The 22,315-nt window shown below is 44.7% G+C and overlaps 1 protein-coding gene across 2 annotated transcripts in view; it reads left to right on the top strand.

Annotated features, from left to right (window-relative positions):
- ACVR1C (activin A receptor type 1C) overlaps positions 1 to 22,315 on the top strand; it is a 1,016,293-nt gene that overhangs the window by 48,638 nt on the left and 945,340 nt on the right. The window contains exon 1 of one of the 2 annotated variants that reach the window (XM_069616404.1): positions 10,136 to 10,217. The exons of the other annotated variant lie outside the window; for it this stretch is intronic. Within the exon in view, the coding sequence (XP_069472505.1) occupies positions 10,178 to 10,217 (40 nt within the window). The 5' untranslated portion in view covers positions 10,136 to 10,177. Of the gene's footprint in view, positions 1 to 10,135; positions 10,218 to 22,315 lie in introns of those variants that run through there. 2 annotated transcript variants of the gene reach the window in all.

The following is a 22,315-nucleotide window of genomic DNA, read 5'->3' on the forward strand; positions in this document are numbered from 1 at the left end:
GTATGAAGTGATGGTATTTCAGTAATTCACACACAAAGTGAGAACTCTGAAAATAGTTATTTTCCAGAGCTGAAACCTATAAATATTATTTATTTCCATTGTGCATTTCTTTAGGATCCCCCAATTTTATATTTGCTGCTATTTATGACTGGTTTCTCTCTTCTTCTCCTCAGGATTTTGTTTCCTTTGTCTTCAGTTTTATTTCCAGCTCTCTTTCTCATTTTTGTCTTTTTACTCTATTTTTACCCAATAGCGGTCATCATTTCTTCATCCTCTTATCTTTTGAGTCTGAATTTCGGTTCCAAATTTTATAGTGTTCTGTCACTGTCAAAAGTTTTTTTTGGAAGTATCTGTTTGTGTTGTTGGTTTGTCGATGTATTGACATACATTTTTGAAAGCATTCTTTAAGACTTTGTTGGGCAGATAATTACAATTCACTGAGCCCTTCTTTAAGGATAGAAATTACTACCATCACATTTGTTGGTAAATGTGTGCAGTTTTATACATTGTCGACAAAGCATACATTTTATTGTTTTTTGTTATTTGTACAATGTGGATATGTCCATAGGTATCAGTGAGAGGTCTGGTCCTTTTGGAGAGTAGTATGTCTTCCCAATGTATTGATATTTCATTCATATGTGTTCTTTTAGCTATTTGACCAGGCATGCACTCTAGGGTTTTAATAATTAGTAATTGACAGTTAATTAGTGTTTTTTATTTCATTTGCACATTTGCTCTTTGTACCATCCTGCCACTTTAGTGCACCATGCACTTTCTGCCCTCACTCAGGTATAGAGGATTGCGCTTGATTAGGTGATCTTTACCGATAGGCAAGCATTATGCACTTTCAATTGGGCTGTGACCCTGAGGCAAGCACTATGCACCATGCACCATGTACCTTATTTCCCTGTGGGTTGAGATTATTACAATAGCCTGTGTCATCATTTTTATGGAGTCTTGTGACAAATTTCATCTGTGCATTTGAGAAATGCATGGTAATGTGAACTAATGCAGTGAAGGTTTCATTTGTTTTTGATGCATTGTAAACCGGTTTATGGAACTGCATTCATGGATTTCCACTTGGAAGTTATTGGCTCCCTATTGGTAATTTTAATTACATTTCCAATGTGATGTGTAAAGCACCAAGCACTTTATGTATGGGTTTTAGTGGTTCAAGTTCCTCCATCACAAAACCACTGTGGGCATGCAAATATGTCTGAAAGCTTTTGCATGCTTTTAGAGCATACCCCATTTGTAATAAATACAAAGAAAGGCACTTGTCATTCACTCCTCTTTGACCATAGAGAATACTTCATGTACATGGGTAGCCATCCGCATTATATGCATTGTATGAGAACAAGCAACAAGCAAAAAACTTTAGTTGCATGGACGTTAAGGTAACGCAACAAACCCTCTGAAGTTCAGTTAAAGCAACCTTAACTTTGCACCCACTGTTGCGCAGCCTAGGACCACAATGATGACATCACAGATCACATCACTGATGACATCACTGTTTCCATGTTGTATGAGAACACTGACATTACAAATCACATCACTGATGCCATCACTGGTGGCAGCACTAATTACATCGTACATAACTGATTACATCAATAATGGAATTAAGTATACCATCATTTATAAATTAGCTCATGAAAACTTCAATTACCTTAATAACCTTAATAACAATTTGGGCCATGGACTTGGTCATGACAAAGGGTGGGGAGTCACTGGCCAGCACCAAATGCCATAGCTAGTGGCCGGGTTAGTGTTCAGAAATACCAATGTGCATGGTTAAAAGCCATGCCTAGCAGCCCATCAGTGTTTTAAAATGTACAGTGGGCAACCTTGAATGCTGTAGTCAGTGGCCATTGCTAAAGGCCATATCTAGTGCCCATTAACATGTTACTATGTACACTAGGCTCAGCCGAAGGCCGTGGCCACTGGCTACTATTGCTTTGAAGACCATGGATAGTGGCTGGTTAAAGTATATAATATACAGTGGGCACGGCCAATGGCCATCGCTTATTGCATTTTATTATTTTAAAATATACAGTGGACATGGCCAAAAGATGTACAAACTGCTCAAGGTCAAAGGCCATGGCTAATGGCCCATTTATATGTTAGAATATATAGTGTGCACAAACAAAGATTGTGGCCACTGGGCAGTATTGTGCTAAAGTCCATGGCTAGTGCCTGATTAGGGTATATAATATACAGTGGACACTGTTGAAAGCTGTATCTACTGGTAAAGGCCAAGATCAATGGTTGGTAGCCTGTTAATGTTTTAAAATATTCAGTGCACATGGGTGAAGGTTGTGACAACTGTCCATAACTGAAGGCCATTATTAGTACCCATTCATGTGTTTAAATATATTGGCCATGCCCACTGACCATGGCTGAAGGCCATGCTTAATGGCAGTTACTGTGTAATGTAATTAGTGATGTCATCAGTGATGTGATCTTTTATGTCATCATTGCAGTCATAGGCTGCACAGCAGTTGGCGCGAAGCTAAGGCTGTCTTTTTGTACCTTTCCAAGGATTTGTTGTTTTAAGTTCTCACCTTAACGTCCATGCAACTTAAGTTTTTTCCTTGAATTTCAAACTTATCTTACAATGCATTGCTCACCTTCACGTCCCTGCAACTAAAGTTTTTTTCCTTGAATTTCAAGGGTTTTGTTATTCCATACATAATTGACATTAATAATACATACAATTGGGCTAATAAAAACAATGTATCATGTGTTGAAAGTAAAATAAAAAGAAATTATACAACCACATACCCCCACAAATAAACTAGTTGTTAAAAAACATTGTTTGCATATGTACTTATCGTTTCAAAGTGTTTATATTTATATATACTGTTGATGAATAGAAAGTTATTAGAGTGTTACAGTAACTGTGTACAAAGACTACACTCAATGGCCCTCATTACGACCCTGGCGGAAAGGGGAAAACGATGGCGGAAATGCAATACCGCCATCGAAAAGCGCTCGGTGCGACTATGACCCGTCACCGCAAAGTACGAAGCCATTAGCGACACCGTAGTGAACGCCAACGCTAACTGCACTAAGCACGCGCGCGCGCACCATGCCAAACCGCAAACACCACCATGGTGCAACGGTACGCCAATTCCGACCCTAGCGGACATGTACCTAACGCCATCAGGCATGGCGGAATGGACCATTCCGCCATGGCGAGAAATACGGCATCGTGAACCAACCGTAAATGGCCCACTGAGTGCCTGTACTCCACTCCCTGGCCACATTGCACAACTCCTGGCAGGCGCAATGTACTCACACCATGCAACCAGTGAAATCTACAATTCACCCATGCATGCCAACGTAGAAATGCATGCAGGTGTACAAAGCGCCCCGTGAGTGGGCATCCATGTACGGCATGTCACCATAGCCGTACTGATGCAGCACAGGCATGTGAAGGTACAAGACATCAAAATGGAAATCAAGAACACATGACACAAAACAACAGTAGTCCCCCATCGCTTGCCACCAGCGCAAGGCAACATCCAAAACAGCATCCTGAGGGGGATTGCACCAGCCCTGTACTCTTGCCAGTAAACAAACCAACCATCAGCAGAAGCATGTACCACACAAGTTGGCAGAGTGACTGAGCAGCCAGGCACATCCCAAGAGGGGCCGATGGGAGCTGCAGGGCACAGATGGCATGAATACAGAAGCCATTCCAATGGACATGACCCCAGTCCCCCTCCAACAAACGCACGCAAACACAGGCACCTGTGACCAGCCACATTCTGAACATCCCATCATACCATCAATCGACCTGGCTGACAGGCACCAGTCGGCCAAAAGCCAATCCCCCGCCCCTGAACAGCACATCATGTAAACAGTCACAATGGCAGCCCCTATCCGTGACCACACTGTGCTACGTAGGCAAAAGCGGCCAGTACTGTACCACACAACTCAACTCAGAAGGCGGAACACAATGCAGATCATCTCGCAATACATACCGCCACAAATCGAAAATCGCCACATCACCTGCAAAGAATAACGCAACACGCAAAATATCGGAATACAATTTAAATGCACATCCAAATGACAAAGGCCTCACAGCAATTTGTAAAATAACACCAAAACATCCATCATCACCGAGGGCTGCATCTGCAATAATTGACCAGCTTCCACTTGTGTGACGCCCTGTACCATCATGGCACACAGGGCCAACATCAACGTTCCAAAAGGCAACATGGAAGCGGCAAGAACCGCAGGTCCGTCCCATGAGGCAGGCACTAGTCCAGCTGAAAGGCCGAAATGTTGCACCTAGCCACCAGAACAGCGTAAGGGCATGTGGCCCATTGGCGATCGTCCCATAAGATCGTAATGGTGCTCCACTGATTCACCCGAAGCTGCAGGTGTCGGGAGTAAAATCCATCTGGAGGAGTGGCGTACAGATGGCATCTGCAATAGGGCAGGAGATACCTGTCACCAAAATGAAACACAAATTAACCGATTGCACTACAGGACACATGATGCATCACTATCTTCATTCAACACACCAAATCCACACCCATATGCATGCTAGCCCACTCCAAAGGAATATACACACCCCTAAATCAGTATCGATACATAACGAAACCAATCGAGGTTAATACACCATTGGCAACGTCGGTTACTGTGCATGCGTCCGTCAAGATAGAACCCATGACATGGGATTAGTAACGTGCCTAGACACAAGTGTATGAAGGCGCGTCGAGACAGGGAGGATCCGACAAGGGCAGATAGACGTAAGTCCCACTATGGCAGCCTTGCATCACATAGCGCAGGGGAAGGGGATTGAATCAAAAAACACATGTACATGGCAGACCCTAAATGGAATCATCTGTCCATGCATCCATTCATCATTCCCTCATCCCGCAATGAAAACGCATGAACATTCACTCACATAATATGTGAAACTTCCATCGCGTCTGTGCGTAATGCAGTCTGCAAAAACCACTGTGCTCCTGGCCGGATCTGTAGTGTCGTGGAGCTAGATGGACTTGGGAACGTCCTGCCTTATCGTCCACTACGCTATTGCGCATCCCATTCAATTCATGTCATTCATTGCTTGCTCGTTATGGGCCCTGTCCCAAGGACATTCAACAATAGAACGTTACATTTCCAGGCAGACCTGTGGGCGTCTCCTCACCGCTACTTCGCAACCAAAAATGCTGGCCTTCGAATTCCTCACTTGCAACATTACGTCGAAAAGGCTTCTGTGAACGCTTGCATTCACAATTACATCAATGTAGTGCGGCTGTGTGTCATAATGCTAACTGGCTGCAATCACAAATGGGACGCCACGCCCGTCGGTGAAGTACGATACTGTGCTGCATGAGGGTCGGCCATCGATCGAGCCCTACATACCACTGACTCTTCACAGGTATGTAAGCGGCTGCAATCATAGCATGTGTAACAATGGGAGCATAGCATGAAAATCAGTCAAAGTACATCACACTGCCATCGGGATTTGATACATGATTCCAATCCCAAGATGCCATGCGGCCAAATGCAGCCTTACGTGCGGGACGTGCTCGGCCAGAAGGGATTGCATCTGCCACAGATTCATTCAATCAGCACAGGTGGAGGCCATACAGGCCGACAGCACATATATAGCAGACCCAAACCCCGCCCACAACCACTCCCACTCCAAAATGCTACCGGCAGGACTAGCGATGTTGGGCCTGGGGCACCAGATAGCACTGCAAGTGCTACAACTACAAGAAGACGACGAACAACAACAGGTACAACAACCGGGCGCACAGGGGAGACGGAGGAGAAGGAGGAGGAGGAGGGCAAGGCAGGGTCAGCAAGGCCCACAAGCACTGCCACTACCACCACGCAGGCGGCCCGCAATCCCACGCCTCCGAGCTGATCCGTTCAACCTCACTGCTGAGCAGATCCACACCCTCTACCGTTTGGACCGGGACACCATAATCGCCATTGTGGACATGACACATGCTGACCTCGTGAGCATGATAGATAGCCCAACCGCCATCCCACCCCTACTGAAGGTGGTGTCTGTACTCCACTTCCTGGCCACAGGCACCTACCAGCACACAGTGGGACAGTTGCATGGCATTTCACAGCCACTGTTCTCACGGACACTCTCCCAAGTGCACGATGCCCTCCTGAAGCACGCCGACGACCACATCACACTACCACGCACGTACCAGGAAATTACCAACGCAAAGGTGGGATTCCATGCACTTGGCGGCATCCCGGGTTGCATTGGTGCCATCGACTGCACCCATGTTGAATTGGTTGTCCCACATGCCATGGAGGTCCAGTACCGCAACCGGAAACAATTTCATTCAATCAATGTGCAAATGGTGTGTGACTCCAACAAGATCTTTACGCATTGTTGTGCCAGATTTCCAGGATCTACCCATGATTCTATGGTCCTGAGGAACTCAAGAATACCACGCTACATGGAGCGACACGCAGGGCACAGATCCTGGCTACTCGGTGAGTCTCATTCCATGCATGACATCGTGGCCCATTTGATGCGTCAATGACCTTGCAGGAGGGGGGGGGGGCTACTTAGCACTATCATTCCACTGACACCCTTTATTCGTCCCATACAGGTGATGCCGGGTATCCACTGAAGAGATGGCTCCTTACACCAATCCGGAACCCACAGAACCAGCATGAGGAGGACTACAACCATGCCCACTCACGTAGCCGTGTGGTCATTGAACAGGCATTCGGCCTACTGAAGGCTCGTTTCCGCAGCCTCAGCAGGTCTGGCGGGGCACTCATGTACAGCCATGAGAGGGTTTCTAAGATGGTCATGGCATGTGTCATGCTGCACAACATGTGCATACGTAGGAATGTGCCCATGCCCCCTGACGCTGTACTGCATGCACCTGAAGATGATGATGATGAGGGTGGGGATGTGGAGGCACCCCAAGGAGTCCATGAGGCACAGGATGCACGTGCAATCCGACAGAGCATCATAGATGCATGCTTCTAGCAACCACGCATGGTGCCTATTACACGGAAAGGGGACCTGTGGCACTGTGTGTGTGTAGTACAGGCACATAGTGGACTGTACGCCTATGAAGGCCTCGTACGCAAATATCAATGTCCACACATGTCATTGGATGATTATGAAGTGCTGTATTGTTAATGTGATTTGATTCATACACCCTATGGACCCGCCACCCAGTGAAGCCCAACACACCCCCTCCACCCTACTTCCTCCCCCCCCAACACCAGTGTCCAAATATGCATGCTGCCCGTGGGTAGACGCTATTGCAAGCCCCCTCTACGGGTATCAGGGGCACCCCTGCCCGTGGAGCGCAGGTTCCTGCCAGATCTGCGTTGGGGGCTGCCCTGGACGGAACTTGCCACGGATGACGTCTCTGCCTGCTCGCGTCCATGCATGTCTCTGAGGGTTTGTGAGAGCTCCGAGAGCACACGGCGCACAGCAGCAAGTTCAGCACAAACGTCTTTGGACGTCGCATTCAGTTCCCCCCTCAGGCTCTCGGTGCTTTTCTCCATTTGTGCTCTCAGGCTCTCGGTGCTTCTCTCCATTTGTGCTCTCAGGCTCTCGGTGCTTCTCTCCATTTCTCCCCTGAGGCTCTCACTACTTTTCTCTATTTGTGCCCTGAGTGTCTCGGTGGATGTTTCCATGGCTGCCCTGGAAACCCCGCATTCATTCGCATGGTCCTTGAGTAGCGTGGACACTTCCTGCTGTTGCTCGATCAGCAGGTCGAGGGACTGTTGCCTCTGCTGGGCCATGGACATTTGCGGTGGTGTGACAGGGGGGCTGCTCAACACATGTTGCCTTGGCACAGGACTTGTGGGGGTTGGCCAGTCGTCGTCTTCTGGGTGCCCCTGCGTGGTTTCGTCATGGTGTAGGGGATGGGACATGCAGGGGGATTGGGAAAGGTCATGGATGGTACCTACGTCGCCAGCACTGTTTTCCGTGTCGGAGCATGCTGGCATGACAGCTGTGTCACCTATGGTGCTGCTACCACCAGAGGCAGTGCCATCAGATACGTTCTTTGGGGGGACCTGTGGTGCTGGGGTTGTGGACTTGCTGGCTGCTGGGGTGCCTGTTGCAGTCCCCTCCAGTGTGCTGGCACTTGATTCCTGCTGCTGCCGTGTCTTGATCCTTGCACCTGAGGTGGAGGCTCTTGGGACGTTGGTCCTGGCCCTCTTTGCAGGCGTGCTGGTAGGGGTGTCCTGCAGCTCGTCGTTGGTATCGGACCCTGTGGTGGAGTAAAGAGGGGCGAGCGTTAGTTATGGGTCTGTGGGATTTGGAATGGCAACGTATCAAATGCATTGGGGTGGTACATGAGGGTGATTTGGGACTGGGCCTTGGAGGTGGTCTCATTTTCGTGTGGGTTGAGGATGCATTCATTTGGCTGCCTGCAGTTAGGGGGTGCATGCTGCACATGTAGGGGTTGTTTATGGCATCTTGATTAATTTGTTTATTCATTCTGACTTTTAGAGGGCGCTGTCAGGGCAAAGTATGTATTGCACTATGGGGTCACATGGTACTGCACATGTTCGTGGTTTGTGGATTTCGCATTGTTTCTCTTGGCCAACCTACCTGATTCTCCGGATGTCGGCACTCCTTTCTCCATCCCTCCGACTCCCTCTATGCTCTCCATTCCTATGGTGGAGGCGCAGATCTCCTCCCAGGGGGTCAACTTGATGGGCGACTCTGATCCCCCCCCGGTAGCTGTGGCGATGTTCCTGTTCGCAGAAAGTATGCTGCGTACGCGGATCCGCAGGTCGTCCCACCGCTTGCGACATTGCTGTGGCGTGCGGGGTGTTGTCCCCACCGCACTTACGCGCTGTGCCACAAGGGCCCATATGGCCTTCTTGTTGGCAAGGGCCGTCCTGGTCATTTGACTGGAGAAGACGACGGCGGCATTTTCCTGCATGGTCTCGGTCAGCACGGTCAGTTCCTCTCGGGAGAAGTGGACCTGCCGCTTGCGATCACACGCTTTCTTGGCTACCTTTCCCATTTTTATTTTTTTAACTGGGGTTGCGAACGGGTTGGGATGTGTGTCAGGGTCGGATTTTTAATGGTTGTGTTGGGATTCGGATTTTATAGTTGTGCGGCGTGCTGTTTCCCGTTCCGGCCACATGCTTTTACTTCCGTTTCCGTATATTTACGGTGCCCGTAATTTGCGGTGCCCGCTCATTACGGTGCCCGCTCATTACGGTGACCGCTAAGATGGGTGGCGGTATTGCACCTGGTGCAGCGTACGGCGGCGGTGAGGGCCGTTTTGGGGTCATTTCCGCCATCGCAGCCTTTCGGATTCCGCCATGGCGTAATGCTCGTGCCCGATGGGTCGTAATTAGCCGCACTTTGCTCCTTCGTGCAATGGCGGAAACGCTATTTACGCTGTTGCGGTCCGGTCAGTCAATTTCCGCAAGGGTCGTAATGAGGGCCAATATATCTTAAAATAAATCTTTACAAGACTACTGCCCATATATATGTGCAGATATCAAAATGCAGCATGACGGGAGGGTCTACTCGCAGCTCCCACATGGGATAACAGCGGCTATAATAAAATAAATAAGGATATGTTTTTTTTTTTTAATAACACACACTGCATTGAAAGGATCAATTAAAGGTCTTTGATCCATATTTGCAGTATGTGTTTTTATTGTCTATTTTTAGAACTGAAATCTTGGCTAGAAAAGGACCGTTTTGGGGGATAAGTTGCACACCCCACCCGAGGAGCAGGAGCAGGAGCTCCATCGAGTAGGCCCCCACCCTGCAGGAGCAGTGGACCCACAAAGGAGAAGCATTCCCCAACCTCGAGCACATTCTGGTAAGCGCTGCCACTTTGCGCTACGTTTTGCAAATGTGCATTTTCAGTGTCCTAATATTGCACACGGGCGCTCATGGAAGCCCTGCAATGAATATCTTTTGACCAGCACAAAATCCGCCAAAAGGAGCACTTTATGTGCCTTTTACCACATTCAGGTATACGAGGTACCAAACACCTCCAAAATGGCCGTTCGTTGTAGCCTGGAGCTTCCTTTGTTAAACTAGACTCCTAGCAGTAGTCGGTGCCCTCTGCTGATTGGCCACTGAACCCTCTTCACTGCCATTGGCTGCCAGCAGGCGAAGCTGGCCCACGTTTTCCAAGGCCCAAGGAATCAAGGCTGGAGCCTGTTGTATGCCTGTTCCATGCTGTCTGACTGCCGTCAGCCAGACCCTGTAATCAGAGGTAACACTCTCTACCTTCCTAGCTGCTGCCCTGTACCGAGCGACTCCTTCCCAGCCAAGTGCTACCATCCGTCCTAACACTGGTCATCATGCACATCTGATCTAACAATATTTGCATACATGTGTAACTTATTGTCATATGAACTGTTCACACACGCTACTTGGTTGCCGTCTGTTTATTCTTTCCAAGCCTTCATCTACGAGACACGCGCCGCCTCACATTTACACAATACGCCCCCACTCACGGCCCATTGTGCTGCTTTCCCCCTCTACCATTTAACCTAGTATCTTTATAACCTAAACGCTCCGTAGCGCTACTGCCTTCGCTTCTCGACTGACTGTGTTTACTATATGCCCCACAGTGCCAACGTGCACTTTATGCCTCATATGGTGCCGACTGCGTTAACTTCATGAATCCACAATGACTCAGCTATACGGAACTTGCCTACTGCTGCATCCTAATAAGCAATGTTGTCCTAGCCTGTCTCAAACTGCCTTTGGCTTCGCTGAACTTGCCTATTAGTGCATACCATCTACAAAATCGAATCTGCCTATTGCTGCATTTCACTAGGTATTGTTGACTCAGTCTGTTTATACAACCCTAGCATTTCACTTGCAATGTTGATTTAGCCTGTCTATACTACCCTAGCAAAACGGAAACTGCCTATTGCTGCATTTCACTTGCAATGTTGATTTAGCCTGTCTATACTACCCAAGCAAAACGGAATCTGCCTATTGCTGCATTTCACGTGCAATGTTGATTTAGCCTGTCTCACACTGCTTTAGCTAAACTGAATCTGCCTATTAGTGCAAACCATTTGCAAAATCGAACCTACCTATTGTTGCTTCTTACTAAGCAATGTTGTCTTAGCCTCCTCCTCACTGCCCCAGTAAATTGAATCTACCCTTGGCCAGCACACTTAGCCTCTGCTCATGGTTTTACCCACAGCGATTAAGCATCAGTGTGATCCCACCTCCTCCTCTGCCACTTGGTGTGACCTATCTTGGATCTAGGTGACATGCACCTCCATCATGCTCCTCAGGGCGCTCCTTATACTGCATCACGTTCTGCCCTTTCAAGCAGCCTTTACCACTCAGTTACTCACACCACTTGACACCTTGACCCACTCAAACCCTCTCCACCTGACTCTGTCCAGTGTGATGCCTACAATGGGCCCTGCAACCACCACCCCAGGCCCACACCACATCAACAACTACACCAATCTATACCCATGAAACCTACGCCGAATTAACCATGCTCTTTAACTCTCAGAAACAAGAGATTAGGCACCCGATTCCGCATGCAACCCACCCGTAGCAACATCTCCAAGCCAACACTACATACAGCACCGTGCTCACCCCCTCCAACCACTAACAGCAAACCTTCTACTACAGAGGCTAAACTGCCTCTCATCAAGGACGCCCTTATCTACGCTAGATCTCTTCCAGCGCACGCATTAGACATTGCAGACCTCATCACATCTTCAGATCTCAACTTTATCGCCACATCTGAAACTTGGCTACATGCCGCATCCGGCCCCTCACTGACCCTTGCCTTACCACCCGACTACGGTATTAAGTGATGCTACCGCACCACTACCCAGGCTAGAGGTGGTGGCGTGGCCATCATCCATAAAAACACTCTCGATCTAAGAGTGTCGACCAACTCAACCAAACTTGAGTCAGCTGAATTACTCTGTCAAACTCTCACTAACCCCCAATCAGACAGCCACCATTCACCTTATCTACAGGCCCCCAGGCCCTGCACCTACCTTTGTCAGCAAAATATCTACCCTCCTCCTCAACTATACCAAAACCAACTCTCAAATTATCATCCTAGGAGACTTTAATGTGGGACTTGGCGACCCAAAAGATCATATTGCACTGGACCTGGAGAACATTCTAACCAGCTTTGGTTTCACCTTGCACATTCAAGAGCCTACTCATACAAAAGGCAGGACCATTGACTGGTTAGCCGGCTCAACTGCAATATCAATGTCCTTGCCAACACCCCCTGCCTATTGTCTGACCACCACATCATCACCTTTAATATTGAAGCCACCCCCCCCCGTGTCCCGACTCTGATAGCTCCAGCCCTCCCCACTAGAAATAAAAGGGACATACTAAGGAGAAACTCATCCCTCTGCTACTCCCATCTATTAATGCTGCCACTGACTCCTGCAAGGATCCCACCGCCCTAGCAGACATCTACAACTGTAGTATGCTGACCGCTATAGACACTATCGCCCCTATCAAACTCAGGAAGGCTAAACCACGTGCACACCTGAACTCCTGGTTCACACCACAGTTAAGAGTGCTCCGCAAAGGTAAACGTTGTGCTGAAAATCGCTGGAAAGGTCATCCTTCTGACAAGCACAAAGACAGCTTCTTCCTTGCATCGCTCACATACAAAGAAGCCATTATCGCTGCAAAAAAAGACTCCCTTAATAACCGTATCCTGCAAGCTGACTCCAACACTAAGGAACTCTTTAAGATCCTAAAAGAGCTTGAAACTCCAGTCACCCCCCCTGACAATTGCATTAAAGATAGTAAATGGTGGGCCGACATCCAGGCATCCTTACTGAATAAAATCTCCATGTTACAATCTAAAATTAAAGACAAACAAGTTAGTCTGAAACTGGACAATCGCCCTCCCACCCCTGTAGGGGCCTTCTCTCCTGACTTCCCCAATTCTAAACCTTTTTCCTTTTCACCGCTCATTACTGCTGAGGTGGAAAACATCATCCTGAGGATGAAACCTTCCAATTGCCAAGGTGATCCGTGCCCCGCCCCCATTGTTAAGTAATCTGCCCACTATTTGCCCCATTCATAACGGCCTTCATCAACTCCTCCTTCAAAACAGGTATTGTCCCTGACAACCTCAAGGACGCATGTGTGATCCCATTGCTAAAAAAAACTTCCTTAGACCCAAGCATACCTACTAACTTCAGACCCATAACTACCGTCCCGTTCCTGCTCAAAATCTTAGACCGTGCAGCATACCTGCAGATCCAAGAGCATTTGAAATCTAATAATTGTTTAGGTCTCAGACAATCTGGATTCCGTCCCAGACACGGGACAGAGACGGCTCTGATAGATCTCAAAACACAAATTGAAGTCTTGAAGGACAAGGGAAAACTAGCCATGTTACTCCTTCTCGACCTCTCGGCGGCCTTCGATCTGGTCAATCACCAAATCTTATGCAGGCACCTCCACCCTGCCGCCCACTTCTCTCCGTCAGCCACGGCGTGGATTAAATCCTTTCTGAGTAATAGATCTATGCGGGTCTTTTCTCAGTCTGCAGCTGCAGATCCTTCTCCAATTCACTGTGGCGTCCCTCAGGGTTCTTGCGTGTCACCCACACTCTATAATGTGTTCACCAAACCTCTCTTTGATGTACTTGACTATCTGGGTGTCTCTTACACAAATTACGACGACGACACCCAGATACTCATTCCCATTACTGGAGACTACTCAGCTGACACCAAGGCCCTGAATGACGTCTACATGGTCATCCAAGCCTGGATGGCACAACACCAGCTTTGCCCCAATGATGACAAGACAGAGCTCCTACACCTGGGCACTACACAATGCCTCAGCAAACTTGAGCCGTCCTACCAGTCGTTCATCATTGATGGTAATACCATCCACGTTTCAAAAGACACAAAAATCTTAGGCTTTTACCTTGATGCCACGCTATCCTTATTTCGACAAACAAATGCAGTCAGATCTGCTTCTGCATACATCTGTAAACTCATCGCAGCCTGCAGGCCTTTTCTGACCACCCCGAATAGTGTCACACTAGCCAGAACCCTCATTATGTCCAAAATTGACTATAGCAGTGCCCTCTACTTAGGAACTAGTCAAGAGAACCTGAATAAACTACAAATCACCCAGAATAACGCTATCAGAGCTGCCTTAAACATCCCTCGCAATCACCACATCTCCGAATCTAGAACCAATCTTCAGTGGCTACCTGTCAAACAGAGAATCTCACTGAAATCTCTAGCCCTCACGCACAAATGTTTGGCCAACAAGGCCCCCCCATACCTCTGCAGTCGGCTATCCCGCCATGCGCCTACCCGGCCTCAAAGAACCACCCAGACCTACTGTTTATCGATCCCTAGGTTCAAACTGCAAAAAGCGGGTGGCACAAGCTTCCCTGTCCTTGCCTACAAGCTATGGAATACCCTCCCCATCGCCATTAGATCTGAAGATTCCTTTAACATATTCAAGACTAAAACGAAATCATGGCTTTTAATCAGCATTGAAACATGCTCTTCACACCATTGAGCATCGGCCTACTTATTGCCTGCGGTACACTATGTCTCTATGCCTTTTGTAAAATATTTGATCTGTAAATAATGTATATTGATATGCTCGTTGATTACTATGTTTGTACATTCGCCCTTTGTTTATAATGCTGTATAGAACTATATATCTGTATGTAACTACACACAAGTTGCGCCCTGATGCCTCCGGGCCTGATGGTGCGCATTACAAATAAAAGAAATACAAATACAAATAAGGAAAAAAGAGGTAGGAACTGGGAAGGGAAAAACACTCGGATTGATACATATAAAAAAGGTCAAAAAAAGAAAACATTTTCCCCACATTTTACGTTTTGTAAATTGTTTTGTGTTTTATTTTCTAAACAATGGGGTAAAAAAATGGACACTTAAAAAATATACCTAGCGTTGGCAATTGGCTGTATGTTCTGAAAGAGCCTTGGTCCAGTTGTCTAAGGTGCCACCTCCCACCTCGATCAAGCTGTGACAGGTTTTGCACATCATAATAAAATCAGAAAGATCGGGTGCAGGCAGGATGGACTGAGGTTAGGTGTTAGTTGGTGGAAAATAGCTGTTAATCGAATTGGAAGTCTGTGGCATAGATGACAAATACTGCTGTGCTGATCTTGTCCCATCTGCTTTGACCTTATGTTTCACATGAGCCTTCCTATAGGATTCATCCACTTCATCCCAATTAACATGGACAAGATGTTGAATTAACTTGGATGTCCCCAAGATTTGCGATGGCTTATGTAAAGGTCCTCTCTGTAAAACTTTACAGCAGAAATTACCCCTGACCTCCTGAAGCCACCCACACCACCTCATCATCACTGCTGGTCATAGTCATTTTGAAATGCAGGACCATGCAGGAAAAATAAAATCTGTGAAAATACACAACACAAAAGGACTCTGCCACCTAATATAAAAAAAATTATAAAATAAAAAATAACAAGCCAAAATAACACAAACTGACAAACTACAAAGCACAAGACAAAGGACAAAGGTATAGGAAGAAGAAAGGAAAAAAGGAATGGATCAATGAAGGTACTGCTTTTAAAAGTTCCTGAAGGCTCACAATGAAGTTCACCCACAAAGAGACAAAAAGCAATGACACAAAACAGTCAAAAGGGGTTTAGGAAAGGGGTATAGCTGCGGTAACGCGATATAGCCAATCAGAATGTGTTTCCATATGCGTGGGTACGCCCAAGTGCAATGACATGTTCATGCCTGACCAATCGCATGGCTTAATGAGGAGACGCGCCTGCACGTGGTAGTGGACGCATCAATAGTAGGCCCAATCACTTTGAAGTCTACTTTGATGCGGCTACGTGGCTTCACACCTCTTTTTTAACAGCCAGTCAGATCATGGGCTTTGGTACTCTTCTAGCCGCGTCAACAAATGACGTAATAACACACAGAGTATGGAATATAAATGGCAAAAGAGACAGTAGTGATTAAATTGTAATTAAAAGGTGTCAATACAATAAATGACTGCTCCTGGAGTTATTTAAAGTGGATGATGATAAAGTATACATAGTATTTAGGATATAGAAGATTAGGGTTGGGTAGGGTGGATACATTTCAAAAACAGGTAAAGGATGGGTTGCACACAAACAATGAGAATCTAGTGCATAGAGACTTGAACAATCAGAAGGACGTGACTACATAAAATGATAGCTTTTATACTTTCCAAAATTGAAATCACAAAAAGAGGACTACATTTACTAACCAAAATACAAAAATGGGCGACACATTTTGAGTGTAACCCATCACAGACTAACACAGAATTACAACAGTAACATCAACCAATTACAAACACCAAAACACACACATTATACATACCCTATTCATAGAAATTACTAGTAATTCAAACTAGGAATACTTTTTCTGGAAACAGAGAAAGACTGCAGATATCATGGCTTGTTTGAAAATTGTGTGGTTGATCGGAGACAGTTGGCTGTTTTGGTTAATGGCTTTTTGTGAGATATTAAATATTAACATGGACTCTGGTTTGTGAGATTTTACAATTAAATGGTTTGGATTGCGGGGAATGTATTGGTTCCACATTTTTCCAAAAATGTTTAGTCTGACAAGTACAGGGCAACCAAAAATCAGGCTAATTCATTGTGGAGGCAATGATTTGGTGAAAGTACGAGGTGTGCCTCTTACTTTAATGATGAAACAAGACTTAATTTAATGGATCTTTCTCTCACACTGTCTTTATCTTTTCCAGTCTGACTCAGAGGCAAACATGGAGATGGACCACCAAATGTAATTATAACATTGAACAATCACGATAAATGTTAATAAAATAGTTTCAGCATTCATGGAGACCACAACCAATTATGGTTTTCAAACAACAACAAACAGTTCTCCATGGGCAATTTGTATAGACATGACGGAGTACACCTAACGGTCCCTCATCCCAACCTCAGCCCATCTTGTCTACACCTGATCTACAACACTTCCAAGAACATCAGAACAAAGATCCATTTGGTTATTGGGAAAAAAAACATGGTGGATTGAAAAAAACAAAACACATAAGCGCATGGTGTGGGCTTCTTCTGCTTCACCTCCACTAAAAAAGCTATAGAAAAAAAGAAATACATGAATAAGAAATACATGAATAAAAATACGATTGAATTTAAGCAGCCTTTTAGTGTAACTTTGCAGAAAGAATATATGCCCCCATCAGATTGATTCTGTGAAGTTCAGTGCGCGGGGGGCAAAGTTTTAGAGGGGTCCCAAAATGTGTGGGTTTTCCCATAGACGCAATGGAAAACAAATTTTGCTCACACCAGCAGCCCAAACCTCTGGACGGATTTTCAGCAAATTAAGCGGCAGAACCAGCAGCTTGGTACCGAAAGCTTGCTTTTGTAAATTTGTTGTAAATCTGAGTAGTAGTTTTTTAAAACGGCCAAAAAGTAGATAAAACAAAATTAGTGATATCTGGTTTCAGTCCGGGCACTCACTTCCTTGTTCAGGCCACGGACTGCCATCCGATTGGCCCAGAGGGCGGCGTGATGTCCACGGACATCGGACGCGACCACTGATTGGATGGTGAAAAGCGTGAGATACATCAGATTTTTTAAAATGCCTGCCATGTTGGATTTGTGGACTGTGCCCATTGTCCGCGAATGCTGCTGTGAGAACATATTAAAAAACACAACATTGCACTTGGCAAACTAATGAAACAATCCCTAGGGAGGTGAGAGTTGATGGGATATGGCCTTAAAATGCCCCAAAAATTGTTGTTTTTTCAACTCTGACATCTGCTAACAGTTCTGATGTCGGCTGGCGGGCCATTATCCACAGTTCCAGTCACTGGAAGGGGGGATGAATGCCACATTATTCCTATTAGCATAACACAAAATGCTAATGGAAATATTGGAAAATCTTATTGAGTCTATGTACTTTACTGAGAAATGTAAAGTAGATGGAGTCTATAAGATTCTTTTTAGTTCTATTTTTTACTGTGAAAGGTGGTTCCTATAGGAACCTTTTTTTTGTTGTTTTTTGATATTTTTTTCTTGCATTATAGGTTAGATGTAAGATGCTGAGGGAAATGGGGAGGAGGGATGGCAATAGCTGATGCCATTTTTAAGATAAATAGCAGTTTTACTAATATTCTTCCACGTATGTGCTCTGTACTAGATTGTTAATGGATAATGAGTAAGAATAGGTGTAGGAGCTGTGCAAGGGGTACATTTCGAGCTTAAAAGTTCCTAGATCAGTAGAAAATGCAGTTCCGAACTGTCCACGAAGCATGGACCCGACCATGAAGTGCGGATGGGTTCGTGAACACATCATCATGCCGCGCACGAGTGTGTGGTCACGTGACACTGTTCGGAGGGTCCGCAATGACATCAGACATTCACAAACATCGATGGACACAAAAACAGTGGGAAAAGTGGCAAAAAGTCTACAGAAGTGTTAAAATGATGCTAGAAGGTGGGACATGGCAGAGTTTTAAGGTAAAACTTTGTAAATTGGACAAAAAGGTTGCTATATTGGGGTAAGTATGATATTAGTAAGTTGTAGGAAATTAGCATGCACTGGTAAAACCCCATGAAATTCACTGAGAAAACTTTATTAAAGGGACATTACGGTTAAGTTGCACTAATAAAAACCTTTGAAATGTAATGAAAGAACTTTGTTAAAGGGATGTTATGGTTACAAGTAGACCGAAAAACCCTCTGAAATTCACCAGTTATGGTAAGCTAAGTAAGCTAAGTAACCATAACTCTCGTCACCGTCGATTGGATAAGAACTAATGAATGTATAATTCGATACAAAGAAAATATAGCAAGTAAAGCAGAAATTAGACCGATCAACGTCCTCCCACCGTACCTGGTGATATTTCCGGACAAAGAAATAAGAATGTTTTTTTTAAATTCCGGCTTAATTTACTACCCACGAGAGAAAGACTTGTAAGAACTAAACAGCTAGTGAATAAAGACATTTTTTGTCGGATATGCAAAAATCAGGACAAGACAAAGTCTGTATCACCTTATGATGACATGCCCCGCCCTCAGTAAAGAAAGAACTATATGGAGATCTTATTTTGAGTCAATACAAAAGACGTTGAGTGCTGATCAAAGATGGGCCTGGATATTGTCAGGGCGGAGAAACGAATGACTTACATAATCTTTCATTTTTGGAAGAAGATCATTGATAGAATTGAAAACATGAATTGACTAAAATGAAGTTTTAAAACATAACACTGTGATAAGATAAAATGAAAAGTTTAAATTTAAACTGAAACATTTTTAATAAAAAAAAAAAAAAAGAAAATAACTCTCGTCACCACTGTGCACTGCTAAGACTAACATCCAGGTCATCAAAGATGACATCACAAATGTCATTGATGAAATCACTGATGACATCACATATAAAATGAATTTTGATGAAAAGTCCCTACAAGGGGTTGTGTTTATAATGTTAGTAACAAGATGTTAGGGGTGACCAGGAGACCTATCATGAACTTCTTAATCTATTAAAGAATGTACTTGTCTAAACACAACATTACATTGGATTGTTTCTGTTAATGCAGGAACGTAATCATACATAAACATAGGCAATGGCTGAAACATGCACCATAGAAGTACAATATTTACAATCTTGTATTTTAGGGCAGTCAAATAATGAACGCTACCTTATCAGAGTTTGGAGCAATGTTAAACATGTTATAACTAGCTAACAATTCAAAACTTACTACACACTTGTGCTAGTACAACCAATACATATGAAGACCCATAATGCATACACATCATAGGCACATACAGGGAAACTAAAGTAAGGAAGAAAACAGTATCACTAGAAAATGTTAATAACATTAAAGTGTATCTTCATGTGTACAAATACATTGTGTGTTTGAGGCCTGCTTATTGCCCCATGTATGTGTACCATGAGCTGAACAAAGCCCTAAGGAAAGTACTTCAAGAACATATGACAAAGTTAATGTCTACATATATGGCACTTTTTGAATGTTAATATTCTAATTGTCAGTGAACAAAACCACCTGGCCTAGTTATGTCAGTGAACAAAAACAAGTGGTCCAGACATTTGATGTCATCAATGACATTTGTGATGTCATCTTTGATGTCCTGGGTGTTAGTGTTAGCAGTGCACACTGGTGGCGTAAGTTATGATTCCTTAGCTTAACATAACCAGCTAACCATTACCTCTGCAAGTTTGTCAAAGTGGATATTGACAAACTGAATGTTGTATTTATTTATTTATTTATTTGCATTTGTTAAGCGCACTTGCAGCCCATGAGGCATCGAGGCGCTGTTACAGAGGATACACAGATTTAAGATTACATTCGGGTGCAGGAGGCTCTTAGTTACAGGTTAGCAGGAATATATGCAGAAACAGGTTAAGGTCATACAAAGAGTCTGGTTTTGATAGCCTTGCGGAAGGCATATATGTCTGGAAGCCAACAACTGTGCCAACTGCTCCATTGACTAAGCCTTGTTCTAGTTTAGACACAAAGTTAATATTTTCTCCAATCCGGCTGTATTGGAGATGCATTTTACTAAGCTGTTTAGTCATGCTGTTGCTTGTTGGCACATCGGAAGTGTCATGCTGCACACTTCTAGTTCGTCTGTGGAGCTGATATGCAGTATAGGTTGCATTTCCTTTTTCAACATTGTTTCATTGAATTGACTACAGCTTGCAAGGGTTGGCATTAAGTGCATACAATTTAGATTGTGTTGCATTAATTGTTCCATGACATCAGGAGCCAATGGGTTTTTCCCATATAGCTCATGGATTAGTCTACCATTTAAGATGGATTTAGCATCTTTAGTAAGCAGCCCAGTTCTAATGCTTTTTTAAAATGTAGCATCTGTGAGGTCTGCAGACTCGTGCATGTTTTGAATAAGTTCTCTGTAGTGAAAATGTTGCCAGAGATTTACATTTCCAATGCTGCCAAGAGCATTACAGCATTCTTTGTGTCCTATTGTTTTGAAAATAGGTTGCCCTTTCACTGGCGTTAACTGTAGGAGGTCTCCAAAAACAATAACATGTTTTCCTCCAAACAGTTCCTCGTAGTGGGTTTTTAGGACTTCTTGTATTCTGAGATGAATTAAAGAGACAACATGAGGTTGGACACCATGCTTACTTCATCTATCAGGAGCACTTTCATTTGTTTTAGAATTCTGCATACCTCAGATGCAGCTTCTGCTGACATTTTGTAGTATTCTAATTTGTTTTGGGGTTCTACAAGGAGGAGCAGTAGTCGGTGTAAAGTGACACCACCTATGTTGTAAGCAGCTAAACCTGTGGGGGCTGTTACTACACCTGAAAGGTTGTTGTTTGTTAATTTTTGGAGAAATGTGCTGATTATTTTAATTAGGAATGCTTTGGCAGAACCAGCTTCACCACTTACATACAGGAGCAGAGGTTTATAATATTTACAGGTACAGGTTTTACTTCCATGTCTAAAACCATGCTCAATTTCTTGAGTGACTTTCAGATAAATGGTGAGTTATTCATCATTTAGCTGAGATTCCAGAACTGACAAGTTTTCCTCATATTATTTACATTGATCCATCGTATTTATTTTCTACCTCCATGACTATTTCTATTTCATTTAGAATGAGTGGTTCTCCAAGTGGGTCTTGGCTTCCTGTAAGGGACGGTTGACTGCCCTCAGGAGTGTCTTTGTATAATTGAGATTCAGTTTCTTCCTCTTTCTGGCGTTCATTGTCCAACATTTCTTTGTATTGTTTGAAATTGTAATTTGTTATACTGCTGTCATTTGCTTTAACTGCAGCTTCAAATGAGCCTGGGGGGGTCATTATGACCTTGGAGGAGTCATGAATTTACTGGCACCCCCGACGGACCAAGTAAATCCCCATTGCCGGGTGCCGGTAATTATTACTCCCCATTCCCATCAAGTCCCGTTGGACTCAATGGAAATGGGAAGGTGAGATACACCGGCAGCATTCAGGAATGGTGCCGATGCATCCGCTGAGGTCTGCTCGTGGGTGCTGGTCCGCCCGCCAGGTCAGACCTGGTGAGCAGAAAGGCACCCGCTCGCAGAACTCGTTTTCCGGTCCGGTAACAACTGAGACGGAAGCTTACCGGCACCGTTCTTACTGGACTGGAAAACGAAGTCGCCTAATAATATATTTTTTTCACCAAGTTTTAAAAGTTGGAGTAGGGCCATGTAATACAATTTGTCTATGTTGTGGAGTTTTAAATGATAACTTTACATGATTAATTAGACTGGGTTTAGTTAGCTTCACTAGGCTTCCTTCACATGTTGAAACTGAATATTTGCGTGTCATCTCATTTGGTTTGA

Source organism: Ambystoma mexicanum, chromosome 9, assembly GCF_040938575.1.
Source record: "Ambystoma mexicanum isolate Mex_15411 chromosome 9, UKY_AmexF1_1, whole genome shotgun sequence".
Lineage (NCBI taxonomy): Eukaryota > Metazoa > Chordata > Amphibia > Caudata > Ambystomatidae > Ambystoma > Ambystoma mexicanum.